General features: G+C 39.7%; 5 protein-coding genes across 12 annotated transcripts; 3 read left to right on the top strand and 2 right to left on the bottom strand.

Annotated features, from left to right (window-relative positions):
* Nucleotides 1-33: 33 nt before the first annotated feature.
* LOC111457724 lies at nucleotides 34-4,169 on the top strand. 2 transcript variants are annotated; one of them, XM_023100101.1, is made up of 8 exons: nucleotides 34-213; nucleotides 339-770; nucleotides 855-907; nucleotides 1,322-1,362; nucleotides 1,485-1,803; nucleotides 2,130-2,446; nucleotides 3,393-3,586; nucleotides 3,632-4,169. In XM_023100101.1, exons 1-8 carry the CDS (start codon nucleotides 201-203, stop codon nucleotides 4,000-4,002), a joined length of 1,740 nt encoding a protein of 579 aa, XP_022955869.1. In that variant the 5' UTR covers nucleotides 34-200; the 3' UTR covers nucleotides 4,003-4,169. The 2 variants fall into 2 exon arrangements, with proteins under 2 accessions (XP_022955869.1, XP_022955868.1); XM_023100100.1 differs by having other exon boundaries at nucleotides 3,393-4,169.
* An 801-nt stretch (nucleotides 4,170-4,970) lies between these two features.
* On the top strand, nucleotides 4,971-11,508 carry LOC111457725 (O-fucosyltransferase 36-like). Of its 3 annotated transcripts, XM_023100104.1 has the most exons (4): nucleotides 4,971-5,296; nucleotides 5,557-6,400; nucleotides 6,468-6,717; nucleotides 7,408-7,828. In XM_023100104.1, exons 1-4 carry the CDS (start codon nucleotides 5,170-5,172, stop codon nucleotides 7,588-7,590), a joined length of 1,404 nt encoding a protein of 467 aa, XP_022955872.1. In that variant the 5' UTR covers nucleotides 4,971-5,169; the 3' UTR covers nucleotides 7,591-7,828. The 3 variants fall into 3 exon arrangements, with proteins under 3 accessions (XP_022955872.1, XP_022955871.1, XP_022955870.1); XM_023100103.1 differs by lacking the exon at nucleotides 7,408-7,828 and adding an exon at nucleotides 11,481-11,508 and having other exon boundaries at nucleotides 4,971-6,400; nucleotides 6,468-6,771; XM_023100102.1 differs by having other exon boundaries at nucleotides 4,971-6,400.
* Nucleotides 7,895-14,339, bottom strand: LOC111457723 (protein STRUBBELIG-RECEPTOR FAMILY 6-like). 4 transcript variants are annotated; one of them, XM_023100095.1, is made up of 16 exons: nucleotides 13,796-14,339; nucleotides 12,368-12,500; nucleotides 12,214-12,285; nucleotides 12,064-12,129; nucleotides 11,917-11,988; nucleotides 11,740-11,811; nucleotides 10,786-10,857; nucleotides 10,642-10,707; nucleotides 10,503-10,565; nucleotides 10,100-10,413; nucleotides 9,631-9,944; nucleotides 9,226-9,497; nucleotides 8,818-8,950; nucleotides 8,590-8,726; nucleotides 8,356-8,512; nucleotides 7,895-8,268 (listed from the first exon to the last, which is right to left on the bottom strand). In XM_023100095.1, exons 1-16 carry the CDS (start codon nucleotides 13,896-13,898, stop codon nucleotides 8,119-8,121), a joined length of 2,196 nt encoding a protein of 731 aa, XP_022955863.1. In that variant the 5' UTR covers nucleotides 13,899-14,339; the 3' UTR covers nucleotides 7,895-8,118. The 4 variants fall into 4 exon arrangements, with proteins under 4 accessions (XP_022955863.1, XP_022955865.1, XP_022955864.1 ...); XM_023100097.1 differs by having other exon boundaries at nucleotides 9,631-9,914; XM_023100096.1 differs by having other exon boundaries at nucleotides 9,631-9,926; nucleotides 13,796-14,332.
* Nucleotides 14,340-16,716: 2,377 nt separating this feature from the next.
* LOC111457726 lies at nucleotides 16,717-20,239 on the top strand. Of its 2 annotated transcripts, XM_023100105.1 has the most exons (5): nucleotides 16,718-17,502; nucleotides 17,604-17,848; nucleotides 18,388-18,421; nucleotides 18,541-19,247; nucleotides 19,791-20,239. In XM_023100105.1, exons 1-5 carry the CDS (start codon nucleotides 17,169-17,171, stop codon nucleotides 20,034-20,036), a joined length of 1,566 nt encoding a protein of 521 aa, XP_022955873.1. In that variant the 5' UTR covers nucleotides 16,718-17,168; the 3' UTR covers nucleotides 20,037-20,239. The 2 variants fall into 2 exon arrangements, with proteins under 2 accessions (XP_022955874.1, XP_022955873.1); XM_023100106.1 differs by lacking the exon at nucleotides 18,388-18,421 and having other exon boundaries at nucleotides 16,717-17,502; nucleotides 18,567-19,247.
* An 885-nt stretch (nucleotides 20,240-21,124) lies between these two features.
* On the bottom strand, nucleotides 21,125-24,989 carry LOC111457727 (vacuolar cation/proton exchanger 2-like). The gene is made up of 12 exons (XM_023100107.1): nucleotides 24,595-24,989; nucleotides 24,139-24,408; nucleotides 23,913-23,980; nucleotides 23,793-23,821; nucleotides 23,498-23,691; nucleotides 23,182-23,394; nucleotides 22,895-23,014; nucleotides 22,641-22,757; nucleotides 22,505-22,558; nucleotides 22,281-22,397; nucleotides 21,551-21,644; nucleotides 21,125-21,432 (listed from the first exon to the last, which is right to left on the bottom strand). The coding sequence occupies exons 2-12, from the start codon at nucleotides 24,406-24,408 to the stop codon at nucleotides 21,422-21,424; spliced, it is 1,287 nt and encodes a 428-aa protein (XP_022955875.1). The 5' UTR covers nucleotides 24,595-24,989; the 3' UTR covers nucleotides 21,125-21,421.
* Between the last annotated feature and the right edge of the window lie 715 nt (nucleotides 24,990-25,704).

The raw sequence follows: 25,704 nt of genomic DNA, 5'->3' as shown, positions 1-25,704 counted from the left end.
GGGGGGGGGGGGGGTGGTTCCTTCCTGGAGCGCCTTCGTCTCTGCTCGCCTAATCCCTTCGAAGAACGTTGTCCATTTTCCAGCAACTGACTGACACTAAAACTTTGGCTAGACGACTGTAATGCCACTTCCTCGAGAGATTTGCGGCCATTGTTTTCTCAACTGAATTCCGGTGGTTGATTTTGGCTGAATGAGCTTCCATGCCTTTGTTGGGTAAGCTTCTCTTCTTTTGGTTTCAATGGCGTCTTCTCTTCTTGTTGTGTTTCATCTTTTTTCTTCATATTGCGCGTTTCATTTCACACTGACGCTTTATATATTGCTTTTTCTCGCGTTTGTAGCTGAGATTTTTACTGCTCAGCCTGCCTTCCACTGTTTCCATTCATGTTTTCTTGTGAATAATTCAATGGTTTCGCTTACTTTTGGGAATGAGAAGGAATTATCTTCTTGTTGGAAGTCCTTGATTGTACCGAAACGGATGAACTTCAGTGCCCAGCTTGAGGTTTCCAGGCGCGGGTTATTGATTAGGGCAATTGCTACTCTTGAATCCAAGCGAGTGGTTCATGATGGGAACGGGGGCGTTTATATGGAAAAACGGACGGAATTTAAGAATTCTCAGTTAGGTTCTGCCCTGTTTACTTCAGATACTCAGCTTGCATCATCCGGTGAAGATTCGGAAGAATTAGATGAGAGAGAACGGGTGAGGCGAGAGAGGATTTCCCAAGCAAATAAAGGACAAACGCCGTGGAACAAAGGGAGAAAGCACAGTGCTGGTAAAACACCCACTATTTCACTCAGCGTTAATACACTTTGAGGATTTATCGTTTACTCTTTCTTTATAAGCAATTCATTTGCAGAGACGCTTAGACGAATCAAGGAGCGAACGTGGCTTGCAATGCAGGATCCTAAGGTGAAGTCATGTAAGAATGGTTTTATGTATAAGAAATGTTTGATTAATCCATGATGTTACCCTCTGCTTTTATGGTGGCAATGATTTTGAATATGAATAGTGTTACACGGCCTAGGATTCAAGCATTGGCCATGAACAGAACATTTATCTAGGATTACTTGATATCTCACCACTTGTTAGCTACCCTGGGTTGAGGATTGTTGGGAGGGAGTCTCATGTTGACTAATTTAGGGAATGATCATGAGTTTATAAGTAAGGAATACATCTTCATTGGTACGAGTATGAGGCCTTTTGGGGAAGCCCAAAGTAAAGCCATGAGAGCTTATGCTCAAAGTGGACAATATCATACCATTGTGGAGGTTCGTGATTCCGAAGAGCATGTTCACTTCGTAATTTATATTATTTTCTGTGCAGGTAAAAAATAAGTTGGCTAAGGCTGGCGGCCATGCTCAGAGGTAGATGTCATCTTATTCTGTTTGTTTGGATGGTTTATGATCCGTGATTTTGCAGTATTACTATCTAAATATGTGATCTCTGAGGCATTAATTTGAAGTGCCCCTCCTTCGTGATGCCACAGTGAAGAGACAAGGATGAAAATTGGGGTTGGTGTGCGAATGGGGTGGCAAAGACGTCGTGAGAAGCTGGTATTACAAGAAAAATGCTACATAGAGTGGAAACATTTAATTGCTGAAGCTTCAAGACGAGGATATAAGGGTGAGGAAGAACTGCAGTGGGACTCCTACCAAATCCTGAATGAAAGATTTAAAAAGGAGTGGCTGGAGAGTGTCGAGCAACGGAAAAGAAAGTCGAGGCCGGTTGGAAGCAAGAGAGCACCAAAGTCAGCTGAGCAGAGGAAGAAGATATCAGAATCCATCTCTGCAAAATGGGATGATCCTGTATGTTTTTGTTATATATCCTCCATTAGCTGCACTAAATAGAAACTTTTTTTCCTCATTAAATGCTCCCTGGATGGTTTTTGAAATCCGAAGATAAAAACTTCCCATGGAACCGAACCACTGGTTGTCAAGAAATGTTTGGATTTAATTCTAGCTCGTCGGATAGACCCGGATCATCATTTGCAAAATGACATACTAACTGTTAGCCTGTAACTAATCTTTAGACTACCATTACATTATTTGTATCCCTATGACATGAGCTTAATCACGACCAAACATTCTTAACAGCAGCTACCTCTGCATTCTGCTTGTTTATTTTATGTCAGGAATATCGTGATCGAGTTTGCTCTGCTATAGCTAAATATCATGGCACGCCTATTGGAGTCAACAGAAGAAGGCCAAGGAGAAAGCACAGTGAAAGTATGGAGATCACAAGAACCAGCCAGAAGAAAGAAAAGAGTAATGTTTACTCTTCTTTTGCAGATGGGTCTGGAATCGAAAATCGACAACCGAGAATCAGGAAAAGTAAAGCACCACGGTTTAAAGACCCTTCAGCAAGCTTCAAGCTGGACATGATAAAGAGTATCAGGGCACAGAGAGCAATTGCAGAAGCTAAAAAAATGGAAGCCATTGAGCAAGCTAGGTCCGTTCTTTTCTTTTACTTGTAGTTTCTTAAATAAATTTGGCCGGTCTATCTTTGTAGACTCATCTGTTAGGAACTACGACTCTCCACGATGGTATGATATTGTCCATTTTGAGCATAAACTCTCGTGGTTTTGCTTTTGGTCTACCCAAAAGGCCTCATTCCAATGGAGATAATGTTCCTTACTTATAAACTCATGATCTTCCTCTTAATTAGCCAATGTGGGACTACTCCTTTCAATAATCCTCAACAATCCTCCCTTCGAACAAAGTACACCATAGAGCCTCCCTTGAGGCATATGGAGCCCTCGAATAGTATCCCTTTATTTGAGACTCGGCTCCTTTCTTTGGAGCCCTTGAACAAAGTACGCCATTTGTTTGCCATTTGAGCATTCTATTGACTTGACTAAGGCACGACTCTGATACTATGTTAGAAACCACGACTCTCCACAATGGTATGATATTATCCACTTTGAGCATAAGTTCTCATGGCTTTGTTTTTGGTCTTCCCAAAAGGCCTAAGAAGATAGTGTTCCTTACTTATAAACCCATGATCGTCTTCTTAATTAGCTAATGTGGGACTACTTCTTTCAATAATCCTCAACATACTCATCTTTCTAACGGTAAAGAGGCCATTTTCTACTTCCGAGAGAGAATGAACCTCTTTGATGTGGTGTTAAGATGTATGCTACTACGTTGTTTGAAGTCAAAAACAGGACATTTTATTCTAGAATGATTCTTCGAGGGAAATTGAACCACTGACTGCATCTGTAACCTTTTGACAAACATAGCTATATTCAGGTTCCCTTTCTTGTGACTGAAAACCTATACTAAACAGTATTCGTTACTCACGAGTACGACCTTTCCAGCTCCAGTTTCTAATCAAGAATGCAAGACAGCTCAATTTACATTGAACAATTGATGACGTTCCAGTTTTTCCTTTTCAGACTCATGATTGCTGAAGCAGAGAAGGCCGCCAAGGCCCTTGAGGTTGCCGCTAAAAGAAGCCCCATTGCTCGAGCTTCCCTATTAGAAACAAGAAAGCTTATAGCTGAAGCACTACAATCAATTGAATGCATAGATATTGAGCAGATGGCATCCCAACAGACTGAAGAACAGAATGCAGTAGCCTCCTCCATCCACGAAATGGGTACCCCAAACGATGAGGAGGACTCACTGGCTGGAAAAGAAGACCAAAGAAGAGCAGCTCAAACAATGGCAAAGGGGACCCAGTTGTTGCCTCGTGGCATAGAAGATGTGGCTTTTGATTTTGGTAAGTTTAGTGTGCAGGATCTTGAAGTTGCAGCAAGCACCAATGGATATGGCGCATCTTATCCACCACGTTTGTCAAGTCTGGCAAACCAGCCTAATGGGAAAGGGAATAAGGCATCTGATGAGCACAAGGATTGGTTGAATGGGACCAATCTTCACCAGTTGGAAGAGAAAGCGGATACCCAAGTGAGTGCAGCCAGGAAGAAATGGGTTCGTGGTAGGCTGGTTGAAGTAGCCGAAGTATGTCAGGACTCGATGTTTAATGAAGCAACACCTAGCGATTAGCATTTTATTGATCACTTATGTGTAGAACAAACTAGCTGGTTCTGTTGAGTTTATAGAGCATCATCTTAGCCGTAGAAGTATTGACATTAGAGCAGGATCCTTTGTCTGGCTCCATTTCTTATGTAAACCATCCCAGCAATGTAGGCTACCATAATTCACTTGCCCCACTTCATACCTCTATCTGGACTTTGAGTTTTTTAGTTTTTTTTTCAATCGCGTAGCTCATGATTATGGTTGAACTATGCTCATATTTGTACCAAATTTTTTTTATTTAAAAGTCGGTAAAAATAAGTTTGATAATATATTTATGAAAAAATAAAAATATTTGTAGTTAACGAAATTTGTTTTATGCGATAATTTTATATTGTTATTTTTGACATATTATTATCTAAAAAAAAAATTCTTGTTCTTACTATCATAAACCATTCGATACTCTTTAATTAGAGCAGTGATTGGTTACACAAATCACATAGTGTGAACCTTATCACATCCATCAAACATAACATGTATACGCTAAGCTCAAAACATTTATAATCATAATATAGTACGTCATATCACACATCATAAACATCTATATAAGAGCAAATATATTCATTTATTTTAGAAATAAAAAAATGTCCCTTATCTCGAGACTTCCTTTAGTTGTAACAAAATTTGATGGTTTTGGTCCAATTTGCTTCGGAACTAATCCTACATTCAAATTCTAGAAAATCAACCCATACTCATTGTAAACCTATAATTATCCTCTTAATTAGTCAATATAAGACTGGTTTCTAACAATTTTCAACAGCCTTCTCCCGTGGAAGAAAAAAAAAAGGTCTATATCTAATTTAATATTGAAATTTATTATAGACTTGAAGTCATATTTTTTAAGTTTTAAATTTTTTTTAATTATATTAATAAAATTAAGTATACTTTTAAAATAAAGTATTAACTATTCTTATATGGTTTAGTGTTAATTAGACTCTCCCTCGCTAAGTCATCCTGTTTGTGGAGAGAGTCCAAGAGAAGACTGTGTGGACTTGGAGTGAAAATCGTCCAACAAAAAACTCTGCTGAAGGAGAAGAAGAAGAACACAAGATCCAAGTGGAAGAACTGGAGGAGTAATGGATAGATCTGATTCGTCCTCCGACGAATCAGACGATCGTCAAAACCTTATCGAACAGAATGGAACCGAACGCCTCCCTTCTCCTCGCAATCGCTCCACGACCTTCGACATTGACGACGATCGCCATTTTTGGCCTCCCATTCACAGATTCCGTTTCTCCATTCCCAAATTTGCATTTCACAAGAGGTACTACTACCTATTAGCGGCCGCCCTCCCTCTCTGCATTATCGCTATATTTTTCTCTGCCGATATTCGAAGTCTCTTCTCATCTGTGAATATCTCTTCCACACTCGGAAGTTCCGATTCCCTCAGTGACCGAATGAGGGAATCGGAGTTGAGAGCTTTGTATTTGTTGAGGCAACAACAACTGGATTTTTTCGATATTTGGAATCATTCTAACTCAACTTTCAACTCGACCGCTACTAATAATTTGAGTTCAAATTCAGCCTCAGGAGACGCATTCATAGAAGATCTCAAATCTGCTATATTGAAGCAAATTAGTTTGAACAAAGAGATCCAAAACGTTCTTCTGTCCCCCCATCGGTCGGGGAATTTATCTGAGGTAGTTGATGATGCTCAGACGATGGGGACATTCACCATTGATAGATGTGGAAAGATTGACCAGAAATTGTCCGGCAAACGAACAATTGAGTGGAAGCCCAAATCGAACAAGTTTTTGTTCGCTATATGCACTTCGGGGCAAATGTCTAACCATTTGATCTGTTTGCAGAAGCATATGTTCTTCGCGGCTATCCTCAACAGAATTTTAGTCATTCCTAGTCACAAAGTTGATTATCAGTTCAGTAGGGTAATTGACATTGAACATATCAATACTTGCTTGGGAAGAAAGGTTGTCATCTCTTTTGAAGAGTTTTCTGAGATTAGGAAGCACCACTTACACATTGATCGGTTCATCTGTTACTTTTCAAAACCAGATCCTTGTTATGTGGATGATGAACATATTAAAAAGTTGAAGAACTTGGGGATCTCTATGGGCAAGCTTGAATCTGCTTGGAATGAAGATGCTAAGAAGCCCACTGGAAAGACGGTTTCAGACATTGAATCCAAATTCTCTTCCAACGAGGATGTTGTAGCTGTAGGAGATATTTTCTTTGCTAATGTAGAGAAAGAGTGGGTGAATCAACCAGGCGGCCCCATCGCTCACAAATGCCAGACTTTGATAGAACCAAGCCGCCTGATCAAGCTGACAGCCCAGCGATTCATTCAAACGTTCTTAGGAAAGAATTATATGGCATTCCATTTCCGACGACATGGTTTTTTGAAGTTCTGGTAATGCATCTACATTACTGTTTTCTTTAATGAAATTTTCTGGTTAATGAAATTTTCTGTTTTCCAGTAATGCAAAGCAGCCAAGCTGCTTTTACCCCATTCCTCAAGCAGCAGACTGCATAATTCGAATGGTTGAAAGGGCGAATGTGGCAGTTATTTATCTTTCCACAGATGCAGCAGAGAGTGAATATGGATTGCTGCAATCACTTCTTGTGTTGAACGGGAAGTCCATACCGCTTGTTAGAAGGCCTCCTCGTAATTTAGCTGAAAAATGGGACGCCTTGTTATACAGGCATGGGATTGAGGGAGACTCTCAGGTCAGCCTAAGAATCCAACTTTTCTTACACTGCAACAATTATTGTTATACACAACAAGTATGTTACCGTGAATATTGTCCACTTTGCGCATAAGTTTTCATGGCTATGCTTTGGACTTCCCAAAAAGCCTCATACCAATGGAGATGTATTAGAGCCTCTCTCAAGGCCTATGGAGCCCTCAAACAGCCTCCCCTTAATCGAGGTCCAACTCCTTCTTTGGAGTCTTCGAACAAAGTACACCCTTTGATTGATATTTGATGATTCTATTGACATGACTAAGTTAAGAGGATGACTTTGACACCATGTTAGGAATCTCAGTCATCCACAATGGTATGATATTATCCTCTTTGAGCATAAGCTCTCATGACTTTACTTTAAGCTTTTCCAAAAGGCCTTATACCAATGGAGATGTATTCCATATTTATAAATCCATGATCATTTCCTAAATTAGCCAACGTGGGACTCCCTACCAACATTGTTCAACACAAGGTGTTATGTCCGATGTTGTGTCCAGTCCTACATGCACGCATATCACATGCATTGCGATAAATTCATTCTAATCCAATAAAATCAAACATTCAACTTGTTTGTTTTGGTTATGCGAGTTGAGGATTCTATGTGAAGTTATGCAATCTTGAGTTGGTTTAGCATCCTGAGCTCGACTCCAATGAGCCAACTTTCATTGTGTAGGTTGAAGCGATGCTGGACAAGACAATCTGTGCTATGTCGAGAACATTTATCGGTGCATCTGGGTCTACATTCACAGAGGACATTTTGCGGCTACGGCAGGACTGGGGCTCTGCGTCTCTGTGTGATCAGTATCTCTGCCAGGGTGAGGAACCAAATTTCATTTCAGATCAGAATGATGTGTAGAGATTCAATGGTGTGTATAGCCTTGATCTGGAATTGAGTCCACAATATGATATGATACTTCACGAAGTTTGCACGAATTCCTTGCATATAGTAAGTCTAATCTCATATCAAAATACTCACGGCTGTAATCAGTGTGCATATAGAGAAATACAATGGAGATGGCCAGTAAGAACTGGATCAGCCATCCTTGCAATGTACCTGTTAACACTTTACTTTATAATCCACAATAATTCCAGTAGTGAAAGGCCTGTGATTGGGTAAATAAGATCTTGGCAGGTAAATGCTTCTATTAAGCAAAGTTGGGTTTTGAAATAACTGCTAGGTTTTCATTGATTCACCACTAGGTTCACATACTATGAACGTCAAAACACAACAATGTCATGCTTGTCTATGAAGTGTTAATATCATCGTGACATCGACTCAAACTACTAAGCGTCCCTTCCTTCTAGATTGCTCAAGAAGCCAGATAAGAATTTTTTTTTCTATATATAAATTTGGAGAACTGTGTTTTTAGTGAGAAGAAGCCAGTTAAGATGTCTCACGTGCATCAGGATCATCAGTTCTAAAAGATGATCCATGATCACTTCCAAACGTCCTTCTGCTCATGTTGGACCTCTGCACAAGCCGAACCAAGGATTCCACCACCTCTGACATAGGTGGTCTAAATTCAGGCTCCGGCTGCCATGGAAAACAGTTCATTTAGCTGATTGGTTAAGGCTGAATGAGCTGTTTGAAGTAAATTTTATCACTCAAAAGGCTCAGTACCTGGACGCAAAGAGCCACAACGTCTGCAAATCTTGAGAGAGACTTGACTGGGTAGAGCCCTTTAAGAGCAGGATCAACCATTTTCGTCAAGGCATCAATGTCATGGAGCTGAGGTGTAGCCCATCGAACCAAGGATTGCTCATCTCTTGGCCTTGAACTGCAACCAAATATCAGAAAATTTTGACTAAGCAAACCAATGACTTCCATTTCAGGATTTAAAGTTGCCTATTTTACCTATCAAATGGCTTCCGCCCGCTTAGAAGTTCCAACATAACCACTCCAAAGCTGTATACATCGCTCTTCAATGTGTATTGACCCGACATGGTAACCTCAGGGGCATTGTACCCAGATCCTACCTGGTGATCTAATGCCTGAACATTTGATGAAAATCCATATAAATTGACCTATTCAATGCCTGTCCAACAGAATTCATCATACATGCAGATTGGTTATAAAGCTCACCTGATCAAGATTGGTTATAAAGCTAGCCAGGCCACAATCAGAGAGATGAGGATTAATTTCAGCATCTAGTAAGATATTGGCTGACTTAATATTTCTGTGAACAACTGACGGTGCACAAACTTCATGCAGGTACCTACAAAAGTTTTCTGCAACATCAGGTGGTTGAATAACACAAAGACAAAAAATTTATGTCTAACAAAGCTTTGATCAACTGAGAGCCTCAAATTGTAAGGTATGGTTGATCTTAAAGCTTTGCATTGTTAAGCTTCCAGTTTTACTTTTAGAAAAATACCTATACATCTTGGGAGTTGTTAGCACGTCAAAATGTAAGGATAGAGCTAAAAATCACCTCATAACATCACCATAAATAAACAAACATGCAAGGAAAAGTTCAGGAAATGAACTTACTCTAATGCACGAGCCGTCCCCAAAGCAATCTTGACACGGGAGTTCCAGGTCAGTGGCTTGCTATATTCATCTGATATGTGCAAAAAGTCATGTAGCGAGCCATTCTTATGGAACTCATATACTAGCAAATGCAGGCCATGCTCTGAGCAATAACCCATTAGCTCGGTTACATTAGGATGATGCAACTGAGATACATTAGCAACTATCTCTGTGAAATCCTCCAACAATCCTCTAGGGAAGGCGGCTGAATCTATTTTCTTCACGGCAAGAACCTAATCATTGCCAAGAGATGAACAATTGATCAAGTTGGGTTTTGTCTTCCTTGCTAGTAGCCGTTCACATCAGATAGATCATAGATGGACACTAAACGAACTCATTAGATGCAAAAGAATAGATTAATAGTACCTTCCCATCATCGAACTGAGCCTGATAAACACGTCCAAGCGATCCCTCACCGAGAAGGTTTTCTACATCGAAACTGCCCGTAGCCATTTGAAGATCTGCTATTGAATATGACTTCACACTTATCGGAGGGGTGGCAACGGTCTTCTTCACTACAGGTATCTTTGATGTATCATTATCATCGAATGATTTATGAGAATCAGTAGGTGGGGGCTTAAGATTGATTGAAGCAGGAGAATCCAATGATTTTGCATCAAATGAGGATGAAGTATGAACAAGCTTTATCTCTGCCAATGGATCTTTCAAGAGAATTTGTTCTGTCAGAATATAATAAGTTGAAAGGCAGGCCAATAACATCAACTTTTTAAACCTCCTTATTTCCACAGCATTGAACTAGAAAAGATAACTATTGATCAAGTAACTATAAGATTCATGCTTCCCAGTAAATAACAAATCAGTTGAACATGGTTACCTTGCACTCCATTTGAAGCAGGAGATACGATAGGCAAGTTCCCAAGCTTTTGCTTGTCCATGTCTGAGGAAGACCTTTTGGATCTTCTCTTTACAAGCATGTATGCTATTACTGCTCCCACCACTAGCACAGAGATAACAATTCCCGCAATGGCACCACCACTGATACCTGATCTGCTATCTCCACCAGCAGCATGACTACTCAGTGGGCTGTAAATATTTCCCGGCTTGTGATATCTGTAATCTTGGTTGGCTGGAGGTGTACCAGGTGGAGGTGGGGGTGCAAGCCCAAAGCTCCAAGAATTGCCACCCTCCCTGTCACAAAGTTGCTCAAGTTCAATTGGACTGGAACATTTAGTCAGACAATATCTTAGAGAAGATAATAATGATGGTCAGGTACTCACTGAATATTTATGTTCTTCAATCGTTCAGGAACCCATCCTGTAAAATGATTGTTCTCGACATTCCTGAGGAGAATGCGATATATAAGGTGTTTGTACAAGCTAAGTTCCTACTAAATAGTAAGCATTTAAGGATACACACAAATTTTGTAGTGGAAGATTTGCAAGAACATCAATAGTGCCACTGAATTGGTTGTTTTGCAGAAACCTACAGAGATTTAGAAAACATGGAGAATCAGTCTTAACTACATATGTTTTCCACATTAATTAATGATTCAGTACTCACATTGCATTCATACTGGTAAGGTTGCTAAAACTCTGGGGAAGGGCACCTGACAGAGAATTGAAAGAGACATCCCTGAAGAAGGGAAAGCAAGTTATTGACACTTTGAATTTAAAGAGAACCTGCAACAATATCTTTTCAATCTAGATAATTGTTAGTACAAATGTTTAGCTGAAGTTAATGGGCTGTTGAAAAGTGTTTTCGAGAAAACTTTAAAAACGAAACTACGGTAAACTATGAGATGATAGCATCTATGCCTGAAAATGAATTAGAAGCGTATGATAATTTAACATGTTAGGAATCATAGCTCTCCACATGGTATGATATTGTTCACTTTGAGCATAAATTCTCATGACTTGGCTTTTGGCTTCCCCAAAAGGCCTCGTACCAATGCAGATGTATTCTTTACTTATAAACGCATAATCATTCCCTAAATTAACCAATGTGGAAGGCCCCTTGAACAAGGTACACTACATAGCCTCTCCTGAGGTCTATGGAGACCTCGAACAGCCTCAAAGGCTCAACTCCTTCTTTGGAGTCCTTGAACAAAGTACACTTTTTGTTCGACACTTGAGTCACTTTTAACTACACCTTCGAGGCTCAAAACTTCTTGGTTCAACATTTGAGGATTCTACTGATATGCCAAAGTTAAAGGCATGACTCTAATACCATGTTAGGAATCACGGCTCTCCACAATGGTATGATATTGTCCACTTTGAGCATAAGCTCTATGGATTTGCTTTAGGCTTCTCCAAAAGGCCTCATACCAATGGAAATGTATTCCTTACCTGAGTAATGTGAAACTCCTCCCCAACATAGAAGAAACTATGAAAGAAAGTCTAATTCTTTATAGGTATTTGTTAATATAAAATACTTTAGAAGAGTTCAGTAATGCTAAAAGGACCAACAGAAAAGGCACAACAAAAGGGAAAGCGATCAAAATCAATGAGAACTCACAACATGGCCAAGGAAGAAAGCTTCCAAAACATATCATTCACTTGATTCCCAAGCTGATTGTGGCTGATGTTCCTACAGTTCCAAGTAGGTGAGGGGGAAGAACAGAAGAACATGGAGTAGCTTTAGCATCCAGGTAGAATGCATAAAAGGAAAGAGAAAAAAGACCCTGGAATTTACAAGGAAATAAGCAAACTCATTTGAGAAAGAGAATACGGGATGCTTCCACTGAAGTTATTCCATCCAAGATTTCTGCAGAAATACACTAATTTTATAAATAGAAATGGAAACATAACTTCATCAGAATGAACAACAATAGAAGCATACAGTTTTTGCAAGTTTTGAGGGAGTTGATAAGGTATGTCAGGTCCAAGATTGTTGGAACTCACATCTCTGCAAATTTCATTTATAGACATGTTATAAATACAACATAAAAAATAATTTATATCACTTGACAAACAAGAGCATAGACCTTACAGATTAATTAGAGATGCCAAACTTGAGAGCTGGTATCCCAGTGATCCAGAAAGTCCTAAACCAGTCAATGAACTAAAAAAAACTATATAGATAAGTGCATCACAGAAATGTTAAATTGCATAAAATGTTACATAACAGGGCAAGAGGGAGATACATTTCTGTGACCCTTGAGCCTGCACAAGTAATGCCTTTCCAAATTTGTCCACATGGATCGCCACCACTTGAACTCCATAGTGTTAGAATTGGAGGCGAGTTTAAACTACTATACATGGCATTTAGAGCAGCGACTGCATGAATAATGCTTGTAGTAAGATATGCATGTGTCTTAGTAACTGAGTGTGTTCAAATAATGCTTACAATAACTTTCCAACTGACATATCGTCTGCGAGTAAAGGATAGGTTGCATAACAGTTTATAAATGATTCGAGATGCTATGAATTCGTATATTCCCTGTTTTAGGTTCAACCCACTTGTTAAAATATAAACATGTCAAAATATCACTTTTGAAGTAACAGTGCAGAATGAACTCCTTAACTTCTATTAGACAAGTAACATTGATTAAGTTACAGATACGAGGTATTAGTCTTCTTTCGCAGAGGGTAGTGTTAGGAACTACGGATCTCCACAATGGTATGATATTGTCCACTTTGAGCATAAGCTCACATGACCTTATTTTTTGTTTCTCCAAAAGGCCTCATACCAATAGAGATGTATTCCTTACTTATAAACCCATGATCAATCCCTAAATTAGCCAATATGGAACTCCCTCTCAACAATCCTCCCCTTGAACAAAGTACACCGTAGAGCCTCCCCTGAGGCCTATGGAGCCCTTGAATAGCCTCCCCTTAATCGAGGCTTAACTCCTCCTCTAGAGCCCTCGAACAACGTACACTCTTTGTTCGACACTTGAGTCACTTTTGACTACACCTTCGAAGCTCACAACTTCTTTGTTTGACATTTGAGGATTCTATTGACATGACTAAGTTAAGGCATGACTCTAATACAATGCATGCATAACCCCTTAATTAGCCAAGGTGGGATTCCTCTCCCAACAATCCTCAATGTTTCTTAATCCATATGTTTTAACAAAAGTTCTGGAGGTTCCGGCGTCGGATAAAGTACACATGCGGTTATTTAAGGTGATTTCTTTACCCTACAACAAGGGTACGAGGAGTTCTTGTTCAGTTTCTTTATCCATATATTGTGTTTTTCTGCTGTAACAAGGTCTACTGAAGATTGTATTCTCATCAAAGTCCAAAATGGGACATCTTTAAGTAGTAGCACATTCTTATAGGCTGAAAATTGTGACATGGCAAGTAGTCATTACGCTTAAGAAGCTCATAGAAAAGGGGGAAGAAAGTTCTTCATATGAAGAGAGCTCTAATAGTAATAGAAGCAACATTCTAAACTAGAAACCTATTAGTGTGATAAGTCGTTAAAATCCTTTTTCTTCTTAAAGGAGGTCTTCTAATGTAGAAGCTAAAGTATATGATTTACAGTATATGCAGTGCAGGACATTGAGGAACCGAGGGGGAGGAAAACAAACAGAGTAAAACAAGATAGAAAAAAGTAAGGTACTTACCATCTCCTGGATCCGTATCTCCATTGATAAAACTGACCCTCCATCCCAAAATGCAGATACTGATTAGCAGCAACAGCTCTCCCCAGCTCCACTTCTCCTCCATTTCTCTCACTACTAGCCCTCTCTCCCCCTCTGCCTGAAAAGGCAGAAAACAAATCAGCTTCCTCTTCTTTTCTTCCCTCTCTTTTAATTCTACTTCTTGCCCTTCTTTACGAATGGGAAAAATGGTTCTTTATAGCTCTGGCAGACAGGACTTGTCAGATAGTATCCAACGCCTTGGAAAGCTCCCTCCTTTGCCACTGTTGCCACTTATTTTCTCTCTCTCTCTCTCTCTCTCCCTCTCCTGGGTAATTTGATTTTTGCTGTGTTCCACTTTTTCGTAAATAGAAAAAGCGATTACAGTCATGGTTAGTAGAATATTTAATTTCTACCATCGATTCTGATGAGAGTGGATATTGGAAATAAACAATCACAAGAAGCAGTCACTCGAGGAGGATTGCCAGGTCCAGTGTCTACAACTAAAAGATAAACCAAAGATGTATGCAATTAGACAAGTTTACAAGTAATGAACACCCAAGTTTTAAGTAAAGCTTTCGAACATACTTCCTAAGTGGGTCTAAACCATTAATAGAAAACCCTTTATTTCTGAACAACCAAACTATCATTCTACGGTAAAAAATCATTCTAGAGTAAAAAATCAAAAAACAGGCAGCTGAACTAAAATCTAGTTCATTTGAGACGCATAAACCAAATAGAGCCAGCACCAAGCTCTAGAAAACAGACTGGAATATCTTAAGGGGTCAATGACAAAGGCAAAGCCCAACAAAAGGGCTGAAATCCGGACGAATGGTGGGACTCTTGTCTTAAGAGGCAGCAGAACAGCAATGTCAGCATTTGTGCTTGCTATCATTTTACTTCACTGCTGCTTTCAACAATACATCCGGGTTTGGATAAATTACAAGTAGTAGAAGCCAATACAGTAAAATTAGAGGATCTTGGGGAGTGACAAGATGTGGATGTAATAATGAGCCCATTTCTTTCAAATCATTATCAGATTTTCATCAAAGATACAACGAATTGAAGGATCTTTTTTGAAGACTACTTTTCTCTTTTGCAACATTGAAAGTGTTCTACTTTACAATACTCAGTTGCTAAAAATTGTGAAGTGTCGGTGATAGTGAGCAAAACCCAAGAAAAAATTGGAAAAGGAAAGGGGCAATAAGAGAGAAAAAGAAAACAGATAGTGGTGAATAGATGATGGGGCTAAGCATAGGTTGTGTGGTGGGTAATCACGAGCTCGCAAAAGTTGCGCTCCACGACAAGTTTGGAGTGGGGTCTGCCTCTGCGGCATTTTCACAAACAGTTTCGGGGCAGAAATCACAAAGCTGGGAAATTGGAAGGAGCCCACGCCTACGTGTTTTGCGGCCCCTACTTCTTCCCGTCGGTGGTCGAATGACTCCCATGGATCCATATTCCATTGATTCGTATCCCAAATTTTGTAATTTCTCCTCATGCGTCCAAACACATGTCCTGTGAGACCCGTTCAATGAAGTCTCCTTTAGAGATCATCCAAACACCATATATATAGAAAAATGTCGAGGCTAGCGTCCTGACACTCATGATAAATTGTATAAAAACATTTTAAATTTAATTTACACCATATTACTTACTTGTCTTAAAATACTTCTAAGAGTAAAGATTATTCCGTCACACCAATATAGCTCTTTTTAGCATACTTTATCCTCGTTCACATGCTTTTCAGAAAAATATCAAAACTCTAAAGTTGCGTCATGACTGGCTTCTTCTATTGGTTACTCTCGCGTCACAATCTTGCCCGTGTATGAAAAACCTTTTGAAGAAGGTTGAGTATTGAATAAGACACTTTCCTATTGGAACAAATATGCAAAACTTTATATAAATAAAATTGAGGAACATTAATAGTTAATTACCCATTCACACGACTTGTAATATTTCCATAAAAATCATGTCATCGCCTTTAAAGTAATCATCGATGGCTAATTACCCAAAGTACATAACGTGTAATTTTTGTTGCAAAATCGTCTACAATCATTCGAGTGACTATTGATGGCTAATTACCTGAAAAACACGTGTAATGTTTGCTATAAAATCGTCTACAATCACTCAAGTGACCGTTGTTGGCTAATTACCTAAAACATACCTCCAACTTTCACCTAAAAAGGTCGGATTTGATCCTATAAAAAGGTCGGAGTTGATCCTAAATCACCTAAAAGAAAATATATATATATATATATATATTATTAGACAAACGTGTCAAACCTCCAACTTTCGTGTCCTTGCTATTGTGCCACAAATTCATAATTGACACAGGAGTGATATATTATCGAACCTAAAATAAAAGTCTTGCAAAACTTATCATTATTTCCTTCAAATGATGGTTCCAATGAAGACTGGGTGGCCGTGCAAGATATCATACTCAAAATCTTACGACAACAGGATAGTAATTGTGCGACACTTGTTCTAACCTAGCAAACAAGTCAACTATAAGAAATTCAAATTTTGTGGACAACGTTGGTGTATACTCAAGCCTCGAACCACGTTTGAGAGAAATGTTTTCAAAAACACGAGCGAGTTAATCCGTTAAAAACAATTTAAAAGAAAGTAATGTTATAAACTAAAAACAATTAGGTAACAACGACTTTGATAGCATATAACGTAGAAAGAAGTGACAACTAGACATATCCCCTGTACTACATTTTGGAGCATTTTAGCTATGGGGCATTTTAGGTATGACGGGTGTAGACATAATTTTGATGATCGATCATGCAACTGTATTGATACAATATAAAGGAGTTTGGAACGCAGACATACCCAACAAATCTATCTTTCTGTCCACCGGGGTTTGAAAAAGTAACCACAACCATGCGTGAGAGTGCGATGATGCATATTGCACAACAAACCGTAGGCTGCTCGAGTTTCTGTTTTGTACATTATACGCCACGGCACCACCCACCCCAACACCATCGCCGTATTCCATATTCTCTTTCAAGGCTACTTTTCCCCCATTTTTTCCGGACTTCCACGCATTCTCTAGATGATAACTTTCATTTGGGTAATGGAATCTGATCTTAGAAGGTTACCCATATGCGGGAAGGTTGAAATTAACGAAGCTTTTCACACTCAAACAGTGGGTTTAATGCCGATTTGCGTCTTCTTTACATTTGAGGATATATCCGATATACACGTATTAGATGATAAGTTCAGTTGGGGACGCAGAATGGGCTAAGGTACCGATATAACCGCATCCCTTTTACTTTTCTTGATATATACGAATTGCTGGCTGTTCTTCTGGAGGCGTCTTCTTTAGATTCATACTAGAAGGGGTTTTCTAAACATGGCCACTACCCGTAACAATGCTGGTAACGACGGCGATGATTTTAGCTACCTTGTTGTGCGGCCAGAGAAGGGTGGAATCAGAGACGTTTTCCGGTGTTGGGTTTGGCCGGATGGCGACGGTGGACGGAGATTCTTTGAGGGCTCCGAGGAGGGTGTTTTTGGTGCGATGGTTTTGGGACGCAGGTGGGTCATAGTGGTGTCGATTCTGATTCGAAAAGTGATAGCCGCTCTGGCGAAACCAATGGAATGGACTGGCAATGTGGTGGAATTCAGTCTCAATCTTCTGTCTATGAATGGCAATATCTCGGGATTGTTCTGCAACATCGTGCGCGGTACGGGGCCACATGCTTTTGAATCTCGACCAACTTGGAACATCACATGTCTAGATTTTACAGAATAGGCATTGAAATCTCTGCTATTTTTGGATGCGCAGGTGAAGTGGTAGTGCCACAGAGGGGCACAGAGACATTTATCAGCACCATTGGGCTGTTAGATGGGCGAATGAATCTATTAAATGAAGAACAAATTCTTGAAGGAGCTACTGATTCTGTTTATGAAGAAAGAGGCTTCAGACTTGAAATGGGCAATCGGACTCTAATGGATCTTTGCATCATGGCTTCAAAACTATCCTACGAGAATGAAAAGGTCATTCAGAATGTTGTTCTTCGCCGCTGGAAGGCAGGTTATTTCATTGCTTTTCATATTGTCTCACGTTAGTTGGGGAGGAGAACAAAAACAAAGTGTGGAAACCTTTCCTAACAAACGATTTTTAAAAATCTTGAGGGGAAGCCCGAAAGGGAAACCCAAGGGAGGACAATATCTGCTAGCGGTGGGCTTAAACTATTACAAATGGTATCAGAACCAAACATCGGACGATGCGTCAACAAGGAGGCTTAACCCTGAAGGGGGTGGATTTGGTGGGGGTCCCACATCGATTGGAGAAAGGAACAAGTGTCAGCGAGGACGCTGGACTCCCGGAAGGGGGTGAATTGTGAGATCCCACATCGGTTGGAGAGGAGAACGAAACACCCTTTATAAGGGTGTGGAAACCTCTTCCTAGCATACACGTTTTAAAAACTTTGAGGGGTGTCCTAGCATACGCGTTTTAAAAATCTTGAGGGGCGTCTCAGAGAGGACAATATCTGTTAGCGGTGGGCTTGAGCGGTTATAATTTATGTGTCATTTCAGACTAACTTTGATCGTTAATAATGAAGCAGATGCATTTCGTGGGCTTCTACAATTGCTGGAATGGTAAGAAGAGAACTTGCATGATCATCTAGTGGAAAATACTGTCTTTAGTTTCATTACTTAAGCCAACTAATTGAATAACCTGGTTCTGTTTGTCTCTTGACCATCACAAAATTTGGTAGATTTCCTAAAGGACAGCTCTACGCAGGTGTTCATACTGTGTGATAAGCCTAAAGACGCCAATCTGATATTGATCAGCTTCAGGGGCACAGAACCTTTTGATGCAGATGACTGGTGCACTGATTTTGACTACTCTTGGTATGAGATCCCGGAAGTTGGGAAGATTCACATAGGCTTCTTAGAAGCTCTTGGTTTGGGCAACAGAAATGATGCCAACAGCTTCAAAGGTCACCATAAGTTAAGCTCCATTTCTTCAGACCTTTCCAACATTGAACAGGTTAGATTACATCCATCTTTGGACTCTGAACAGTTCGACGCGGTTACCCCGGAAATGGTGCAGTTGTCTGCATACTATGCAGTGAAACTTAAGCTCAGGAGATTGCTTATGGAGCATAAAAATGCGAAGTTTGTGGTCACTGGTCATAGTTTAGGCGGGGCGCTTGCAGTTCTGTTCCCTACAGTTCTGGTACTGCATAAGGAAATGGAAATAATGGACAGGCTATTAGGTGTGTATACATTTGGGCAGCCTAGGGTCGGCAACAAGCAACTGGCGCAGTTCATGGAGGCTCATTTGATGAAGCCTAATCCAAGGTACTTCAGGGTTGTCTACTGCAATGACCTTGTACCTAGGCTGCCTTACGACGATAAAGCTTTTTTCTATAAGCATTTTGGGGTTTGTCTATACTACGACAGCCTATTCACTGAGAATGTAAGTACATTTTTCTGCCTCCTGTTTTGTGTAGTTTACTAAGCTAGAATATGTAATAATGAACCTGAATCATATTAAGAATAAAATGTGCTGGTATGCTGTTGTTACTTGTGAGGTCCCACATTAGTTGGAGAGGAGAACGAAGCATTCTTTATAAGGGTGTGGAAACCTTTCCCTAGTAGACACGTTTTAAAAACTTTGAGGGAAAGCCTAAAAGGAAAAGTCCAAAGAGGACAATATCTGCTAGCGGTGGCTTGGGTTGTTACAAATGGTATTATCGAGTGTTGTGCCAGCAAGGATGCTGGGCTCCCAAGAGGGATGGATTGTGAGGTCCCACATCGGTTAGAGAGGGGATGAAAGCATTCCTTATAAGGGTGTGGAAACCTCTTCGTAGTATACGCGTTTTAAAAACCTTGAGGAAAAACCCGAAAGGAAAAACCTAAAAGGAACTACTAATAATGAGCTTAGACTCTTACACTATTAGTCGCCCCACTTTGTGGTTCTTATTGTGTGAATTTGTTTTTGCAATCTGCATATTTGAAGGAAGTAGATGAGGAATCGAACAAGAACTTCTTTGGGATTAGATACCTGATACCGGAATATCTCAATGCTTTATGGGAGCTGATCAGAAGCTTGGTGATGGGCTACACATATGGAGCTGAGTACAGGGAGGGATGGTTTTGCTTATTGGTAAGGGTAATAGGACTGGCACTTCCAGGCATTTCTGCTCATTGCCTCACAAATTATATCGACTCTGTGAGGCTTGGTAAGAAGAAGAACTCACTTTGATGATTCCAATTATTGCTCACTTGGCAAGACAACAGCAAGTAAAGCCCATTCTTCCAATTGGAGAAATTTTAAGGTTAGCAGTTCTGACCCAGATACGTTTTATGAGTAGGATAATTGTTTGTCGACATATACTGGGGAACAATGTTTACTACAGGCTTTCTCATCAGAAGAGGAATAAAAAACTTAACTTTCTTTATGATTAATTGCTAAGTGGGATTGGATTTGGTAAGATTTCAGATTATATAACTATACATATTGTCGTTGATTGTGATTGTTTCATTACAATATATTCTATTTACCTAAGTCAAAAAGTTGTACATAGATCTCACACAGAAGTTAGAAGTTGTAAGATTCCACAACAATTGTAGAGGAGAACGAAACATTCTTTATAAAGGTGTAAAAACCTCTCCTTAATAGACGCTTTTTAAAACTATGAGTCTGACAACGAAACGTAATAGGCTAAACTAGACAATCTCTGCTAGTGGTAGGCTTGGGTTGTTACAAACGGTATTATCGTTAGACATTGAGTAATGTGCCAGCGAGAACACTAGGCCCCAGGAGGGGTGGATTGTGAGATCCCACATCGGTTGGAGAGAGGGACAAAATATTCCTTACAAGGGTGTGGAAACCTCTCCCTAATAGACGCGTTTTAAAATCGTGAAGTTCATGGTGATACGGAACGGGCCAAAGGGGAAAATATCTACTAACGGTGGGCTTAGACTATTACGGAAGCATCTTCCTCCATCTTTTGCATTTCAATTTTCTAGAAATGCACACCCCATGGTTGAACTAGACCTGCTCTTGAGGCTGCTTGGTTAAATACTTACTTCCAATGGATTGTTCAGCTCAATCTCTCCCCTTTAAAAGCCTTAGCCCTGCTACTCTCTCCTCTCATTCCCATGCACTGATTTTCATTTTGCTACATTAGGACTCACCATTGCTTGTTAATGCCTATAATTCTCAGTCGATAGAGATAACCCTTTGTCAACTTATGGTGAATCATTTTACCAAAATTCCAGAAACAATCCTGGTGCTGCATATCATGTGGTGATATGTAGTTTGATCGGTTGGTTAGAGAAAACTAGAGGAACATTCAAAGGAAGAGCTTACAATCAATGAATATAGAAAGATTACAGCTCTCAAGTTTATGATAAACATGTTAAAGAAGAAGATGATAATGAGAAAAAAGATGAACTGTCAAGCCACAAAAAGATTACAGTACAGTTCAACAAATGAAACCAAACTCCATTTAAAGACCAACCCATTTGTGTGAGTCCTCCAATGTTTGCAGGTTCCATCGAACTGAAGCAATGGTGGTTTGAGAACCAATGCAATGCAAAGGTTCAGGTTGCAGTAAATTCCCAGGGACATACTTGCTTCGAGGGTTAGTCATTATCTGAGTAGTAATCCATAAATAATTATGTGCTCAGAATCTTTAGTTAAATTCATTGGCAGTAATGCGTAGGGATAAACCGATTTTGTAAGTGTGGTGGATTCAAGGAGTAACTACTCACCATTAGTAGGGTCAATGTGTACAAAAAAGCTGGCTGCCACTATGAGGTAGCATAGAATAAGCATTAGACCTTTGAAATAATTGGATGTCCCCTCCTGCAAATATTACAGATATGATAAATGCCAAGAAGATGAGAACAATGACTTGACACAGAGCATACAAAATGAAGTCATTTATACTAAATTCGTGTTTTGATCGAACGACTTTTGGCATATGAATGAGAACTCTTTAATGGAAAAGGACTAGAAGATTCAAAAGAATAGTCCCACTGGGCAGAGTTGTTTTGTAACAACTCAAGCCCACTACTAGCAGATATTGTTCGCTTTAACTCGTTACGTATCACCATCAACCTCATAGTTTTAATATGTGTCTACTAGGGAGAGGTTTTAACACTCTTATAAGAAATACTTCGTTCCCCTCTCCAACAAATGTGGAATCTCACAATCCACCCCCTTTGGGGCCCAACGTCCTCATTGGCACACCACCCAGTATCTAACTCTTATACCATTTGTAACAGCTCAAGCTCACCATTAATAGATATTGTCCGCTTTGGTCCATTACGTATCGCCGTCAGCCCACAGTTTTAAAACGCGCATGTTAGAGAGAGATTTTTACACCCTTATAAAGAATGCTTCGTTCCTCTCTCTCACCAAAGGTAGGATCTTACATGTTATACAGAATAGCTATTAAATTGCAAAGGAATTTAAGAGGATGAATGGAAGATAACGCACCTGCAACATAAAGGCCACCACTAGAACAGTGATGAACAAAGTTGCTGTCTCAAAGAGTTTAAAGTTCAAGTCCATTGGTTCCCCCATGCACCATCCAACAACCACGCAAAACGGGATCTACAATCATTAATGGCACACAGTACAATTACCAATCCAAAATTTTTACAGTTCCAAGCCAACAAAAGTCAAACTAATGGAAATTATGGATCATTCTCAAGACTTACCACAAACATGGATATTTGTGTCGACGACCCAATAGCAACTCCAAGGGTGATGTCCTACAGTAACTCTTAGGTCAATCAACCCAAAGAAATGAAATGATTCGAAGAAAATGAAAAACAAAATCCAGAAATTACTCACAAGCTTATCCTTCATGGCAAACATGATTGCACTTGCATGTTCAGCAGCATTTCCAACAATTGGCAACAAAATTACACTAATAAAAGCTACTGGCAAATTCAATGATTCAGATGCTCCCTGAGAAAGACAGACAGTGATCAAAATAATTGCTACTGGCTAAGCGCAGAAATTGAAGATTTTATAAAGAACATATGTATGATCTCATGGCAAAACATGAATCAACTATGAGGTATAACAATCAGAATAAAATTTACCTGGATAGCATCAACAAGATATCCAGATAAAATAGATACCCATACAGTCAAGATAGCAAGCCATCCAATTGCTTCCCAAGCATAAATCTCAGAATCATCCTCAACTTCATCTTCACCTACCTAAAAAGATTTCAAAAGGAGAAAAACCATTAGAATTAAAATCATCTCTGCTTGAAAATAGAGTTCCTGCGTGGAAAAGATAGCGTTGATTCTGCGTTTTTTAAGCACGGGGAATGCTAACAACTAAAAGGTACCTCTAAATATCCAATCTTGCCAAAGAGACTCACCTCATCAAGAGGACCATAGAGGTCCTGCTGACTTTTAAGTTGAAAGAAAAGGTAGCTTGCATATGCAATCAGCATAATACAACTGCTAAATCTTGAAAGAGATAGTGCTGACTCTCCAGAATGAAGTTCTGTGTGGGTGAAATGAAGAACAGCCGGAAAAGTTGTTCCCATAACAGCCATCAACAACAATCCTGAATTAACAACAGCAGAACCCTGCAGCCAAATAACCAGATTTTAATGTAAGCCACTAAAATAGGAGACAAATATCACAAAAGTAAAGGCAGAGCATAGTTTTCAAGAGATCAAAACGTTGTACCTTATTGAAAACCTGCACCTTATGATGAACAATCCCACCAGTAAAGAACGCACAACCAAGAACAAGGAGCATATTTGACAAGATTGAACCCAGTAATGACTGTTGAACAACCCTAATCATCCCACTCTTTAACGCATAAATCGATATAATCATTTCAGTAGCATTTCCAAATGTTGCATTCAAAAGACCGCCAACTGCAAAGTCCATTAAACACTCGAGTTATTAAGGAAACTAACTGAACATCCCCAATTAAACGACCAGAACAAGCAATGCCTGGTCGTGGTAGCACTCATACCTGTTGGTCCAGTGTAGAAGGCAAGCTGCCTGCATCACAAATATTGTTTTAAACGTAAGTGTAGCACAAATGGAAATGATAAAAAATCATAAACGTAGAGTATAGGAAGCCAAATCTTACTCGGTTGCATAACCGAGACGCTCTGCCAAGGGTGCAATTCCAAGTAGAGTGAAAAAGAAGACCCATCCCTGACATATAAAGCTGATTATCAAGGAATTATGAACCATAAGATAAATCATACAAGCCACGGTATTAACCAGCAGAAAGATCTCAAAAGTAGAATGTTTGAATATCCAAGATTTTATGAACAGATCAATGTTTGAACATGAAGAGGAGTAATTCTTACATGCTTTCCGGTCAAGTAATGTAGCAGAATAGCCAAAGGACCAAAAGGTAGTAACACGTTGATCTTTGCTCTAACTAACACTATATAAGCACTTCTAAGAGGTCTAATACGAATGTTGTTAGTCTTCCACCATCTTGTAACATCTGGGGAAGAATGAACAGGACCCGTCTCGCAATCGAAGCTATGCGATACGTTTTTCGCGACCGGTGAGGACTTCAACGGAGTTCCTTCATCTGATAGGTAATTTGTTTTCTCCTCTGTTGATCCCATCTGCAAGCATAGTTATGTCGATCAGTTAAATCTGGATTGATTTACATATGCTACTCATCAGGTACTTCATCTTCCACAAGTCAAATCCAAAGCATTCTTAACTTACAGGATGAAGAAATCAGATCGAATCAAGATTAAAACGAGATTTAGTTACCCCAACAACAGTAAGAGCAAGGGAGTATTTACCAGATTGGAGATGAACTTGCACTGCCGCGACGAGGATATCCAGGTCGAATCCCAGCTCCAGAATGATCAAGAACTCCCCAAATCGAGCTGAGATACCAACCTTCAAAAGCAAGAAGGAGCGAAAATAAGACAAGAACCAACGGGTCCCACTAGTTTGGATCGTATAGGTGATTCAGTTGCTTAAGAATAAAAGCTCTGGCCAGCACAGCCGGCAAAGGCCAGCCAGAAGGAAGTTTCTCCGAAATAAGATTCTGGGACTTGACCAAAATTATAGATCAAGCGACGAAGAAGATGAGTTGGGTGGCTGATGGGAAGGGAAGGCAAATATAGCGAAGCTTCAGAGCAGCGCAGCTAGGAAACTTCTGCGAAATATCGTCCTCTGGCGTTTTTCCCCATTTAACTTTGACTTGCTGCTTATTTATCACATTCCACAAAGTATGTACTTTAGAAAAGTAGTAATAAAAACAGATTAATTAGCCGTAATCTACTTCCTATTGGACGGGGTTGGATTCAGTTTCTGATCTTCTTTACAGTTAGAAATTTGACCTTTTATTAGATTTGGAAGGAATAACTGCTGTGTTTTTTGGAGGGTACTTAGCAGAGGGGGAAAAGCTTTCAACTCTGGAGCATTTTGCTCGTAAAAATGGATTGACCCAAAAGCACGGTATCCATGTGTGGAAGAAAAGGGGTTTGTGGAAAATGCAGACAAAAAGTCTAGACCCTCACGTCCAAAGCTAATTCTCCTTGTCTGCCCCATTAAATGTGCTTGATTTGGTCAAGTTGAACTGGCTTTAAAACGTGTAAACTCAGGGGAGTTTTTCAACATTAAGGGCCAAGTTCTGTAACGTGAGATCTGTGTCATCATAAAAGGTCAATTTCAAGTCAAAATCCTTTCATGGTGGGCTGATTCAGCCCCTCCATTGAACAACGCCGATATGATTATATCACACTCCATATAGCAGCTCCTCTTCTGCCATTCATCAGCTTTGAAATGAATGCCAAAAAGAGGCATTGCAGAAGCCAGAGTTACAGGGCAAAGGAGAGAATAGATTGGAACAGACCAACGCCAATCATTCAACAAACAAATACAAATGATTGAAGGAAACACGA

This window comes from Cucurbita moschata, unplaced genomic scaffold (genome assembly GCF_002738365.1).
Source record: "Cucurbita moschata cultivar Rifu unplaced genomic scaffold, Cmos_1.0 Cmo_Scf00020, whole genome shotgun sequence".
NCBI classification, from domain to species: Eukaryota; Viridiplantae; Streptophyta; class Magnoliopsida; order Cucurbitales; family Cucurbitaceae; genus Cucurbita; species Cucurbita moschata.
Note: the sequence above shows the minus strand (reverse complement) of the source record. Positions and strands in the feature narration are given on the sequence as shown.

What these genes read in the sequence shown, in the direction of transcription:
- LOC111457725 (XM_023100102.1), top strand. Translation starts at nt 5,109, where the DNA reads ATGGATAGATCTGATTCGTCCTCCGACGAATCAGACGATCGTCAAAAC. An exon ending in CATGGTTTTTTGAAGTTCTG is followed by an intron (nt 6,401 to 6,467) that starts GTAATGCATCTA and finishes TCTGTTTTCCAG; the next exon opens with TAATGCAAAGCAGCCAAGCT. An exon ending in GGATTGAGGGAGACTCTCAG is followed by an intron (nt 6,718 to 7,407) that starts GTCAGCCTAAGA and finishes TTCATTGTGTAG; the next exon opens with GTTGAAGCGATGCTGGACAA.
- LOC111457724 (XM_023100100.1), top strand. An exon ending in AGGGAGAAAGCACAGTGCTG is followed by an intron (nt 771 to 854) that starts GTAAAACACCCA and finishes ATTCATTTGCAG; the next exon opens with AGACGCTTAGACGAATCAAG. An exon ending in GCTGGCGGCCATGCTCAGAG is followed by an intron (nt 1,363 to 1,484) that starts GTAGATGTCATC and finishes GTGATGCCACAG; the next exon opens with TGAAGAGACAAGGATGAAAA.
- LOC111457723 (XM_023100095.1), bottom strand. Translation starts at nt 13,898, where the DNA reads ATGGAGGAGAAGTGGAGCTGGGGAGAGCTGTTGCTGCTAATCAGTATC. An exon ending in TTGGCATCTCTAATTAATCT is followed by an intron (nt 12,130 to 12,213) that starts GTAAGGTCTATG and finishes TGAAATTTGCAG; the next exon opens with AGATGTGAGTTCCAACAATC. An exon ending in ATGAGTTTGCTTATTTCCTT is followed by an intron (nt 11,812 to 11,916) that starts GTAAATTCCAGG and finishes TTGGAACTGTAG; the next exon opens with GAACATCAGCCACAATCAGC.
- LOC111457727 (XM_023100107.1), bottom strand. Translation starts at nt 24,408, where the DNA reads ATGGGATCAACAGAGGAGAAAACAAATTACCTATCAGATGAAGGAACT. An exon ending in ATCTTGTTGATGCTATCCAG is followed by an intron (nt 22,758 to 22,894) that starts GTAAATTTTATT and finishes TGTCTTTCTCAG; the next exon opens with GGAGCATCTGAATCATTGAA. An exon ending in TGGTGGCCTTTATGTTGCAG is followed by an intron (nt 21,645 to 22,280) that starts GTGCGTTATCTT and finishes TAATATTTGCAG; the next exon opens with GAGGGGACATCCAATTATTT.
- LOC111457726 (XM_023100105.1), top strand. Translation starts at nt 17,169, where the DNA reads ATGGCCACTACCCGTAACAATGCTGGTAACGACGGCGATGATTTTAGC. An exon ending in GTTCTGCAACATCGTGCGCG is followed by an intron (nt 17,503 to 17,603) that starts GTACGGGGCCAC and finishes TTGGATGCGCAG; the next exon opens with GTGAAGTGGTAGTGCCACAG. An exon ending in TTGTTCTTCGCCGCTGGAAG is followed by an intron (nt 17,849 to 18,387) that starts GCAGGTTATTTC and finishes ATAATGAAGCAG; the next exon opens with ATGCATTTCGTGGGCTTCTA.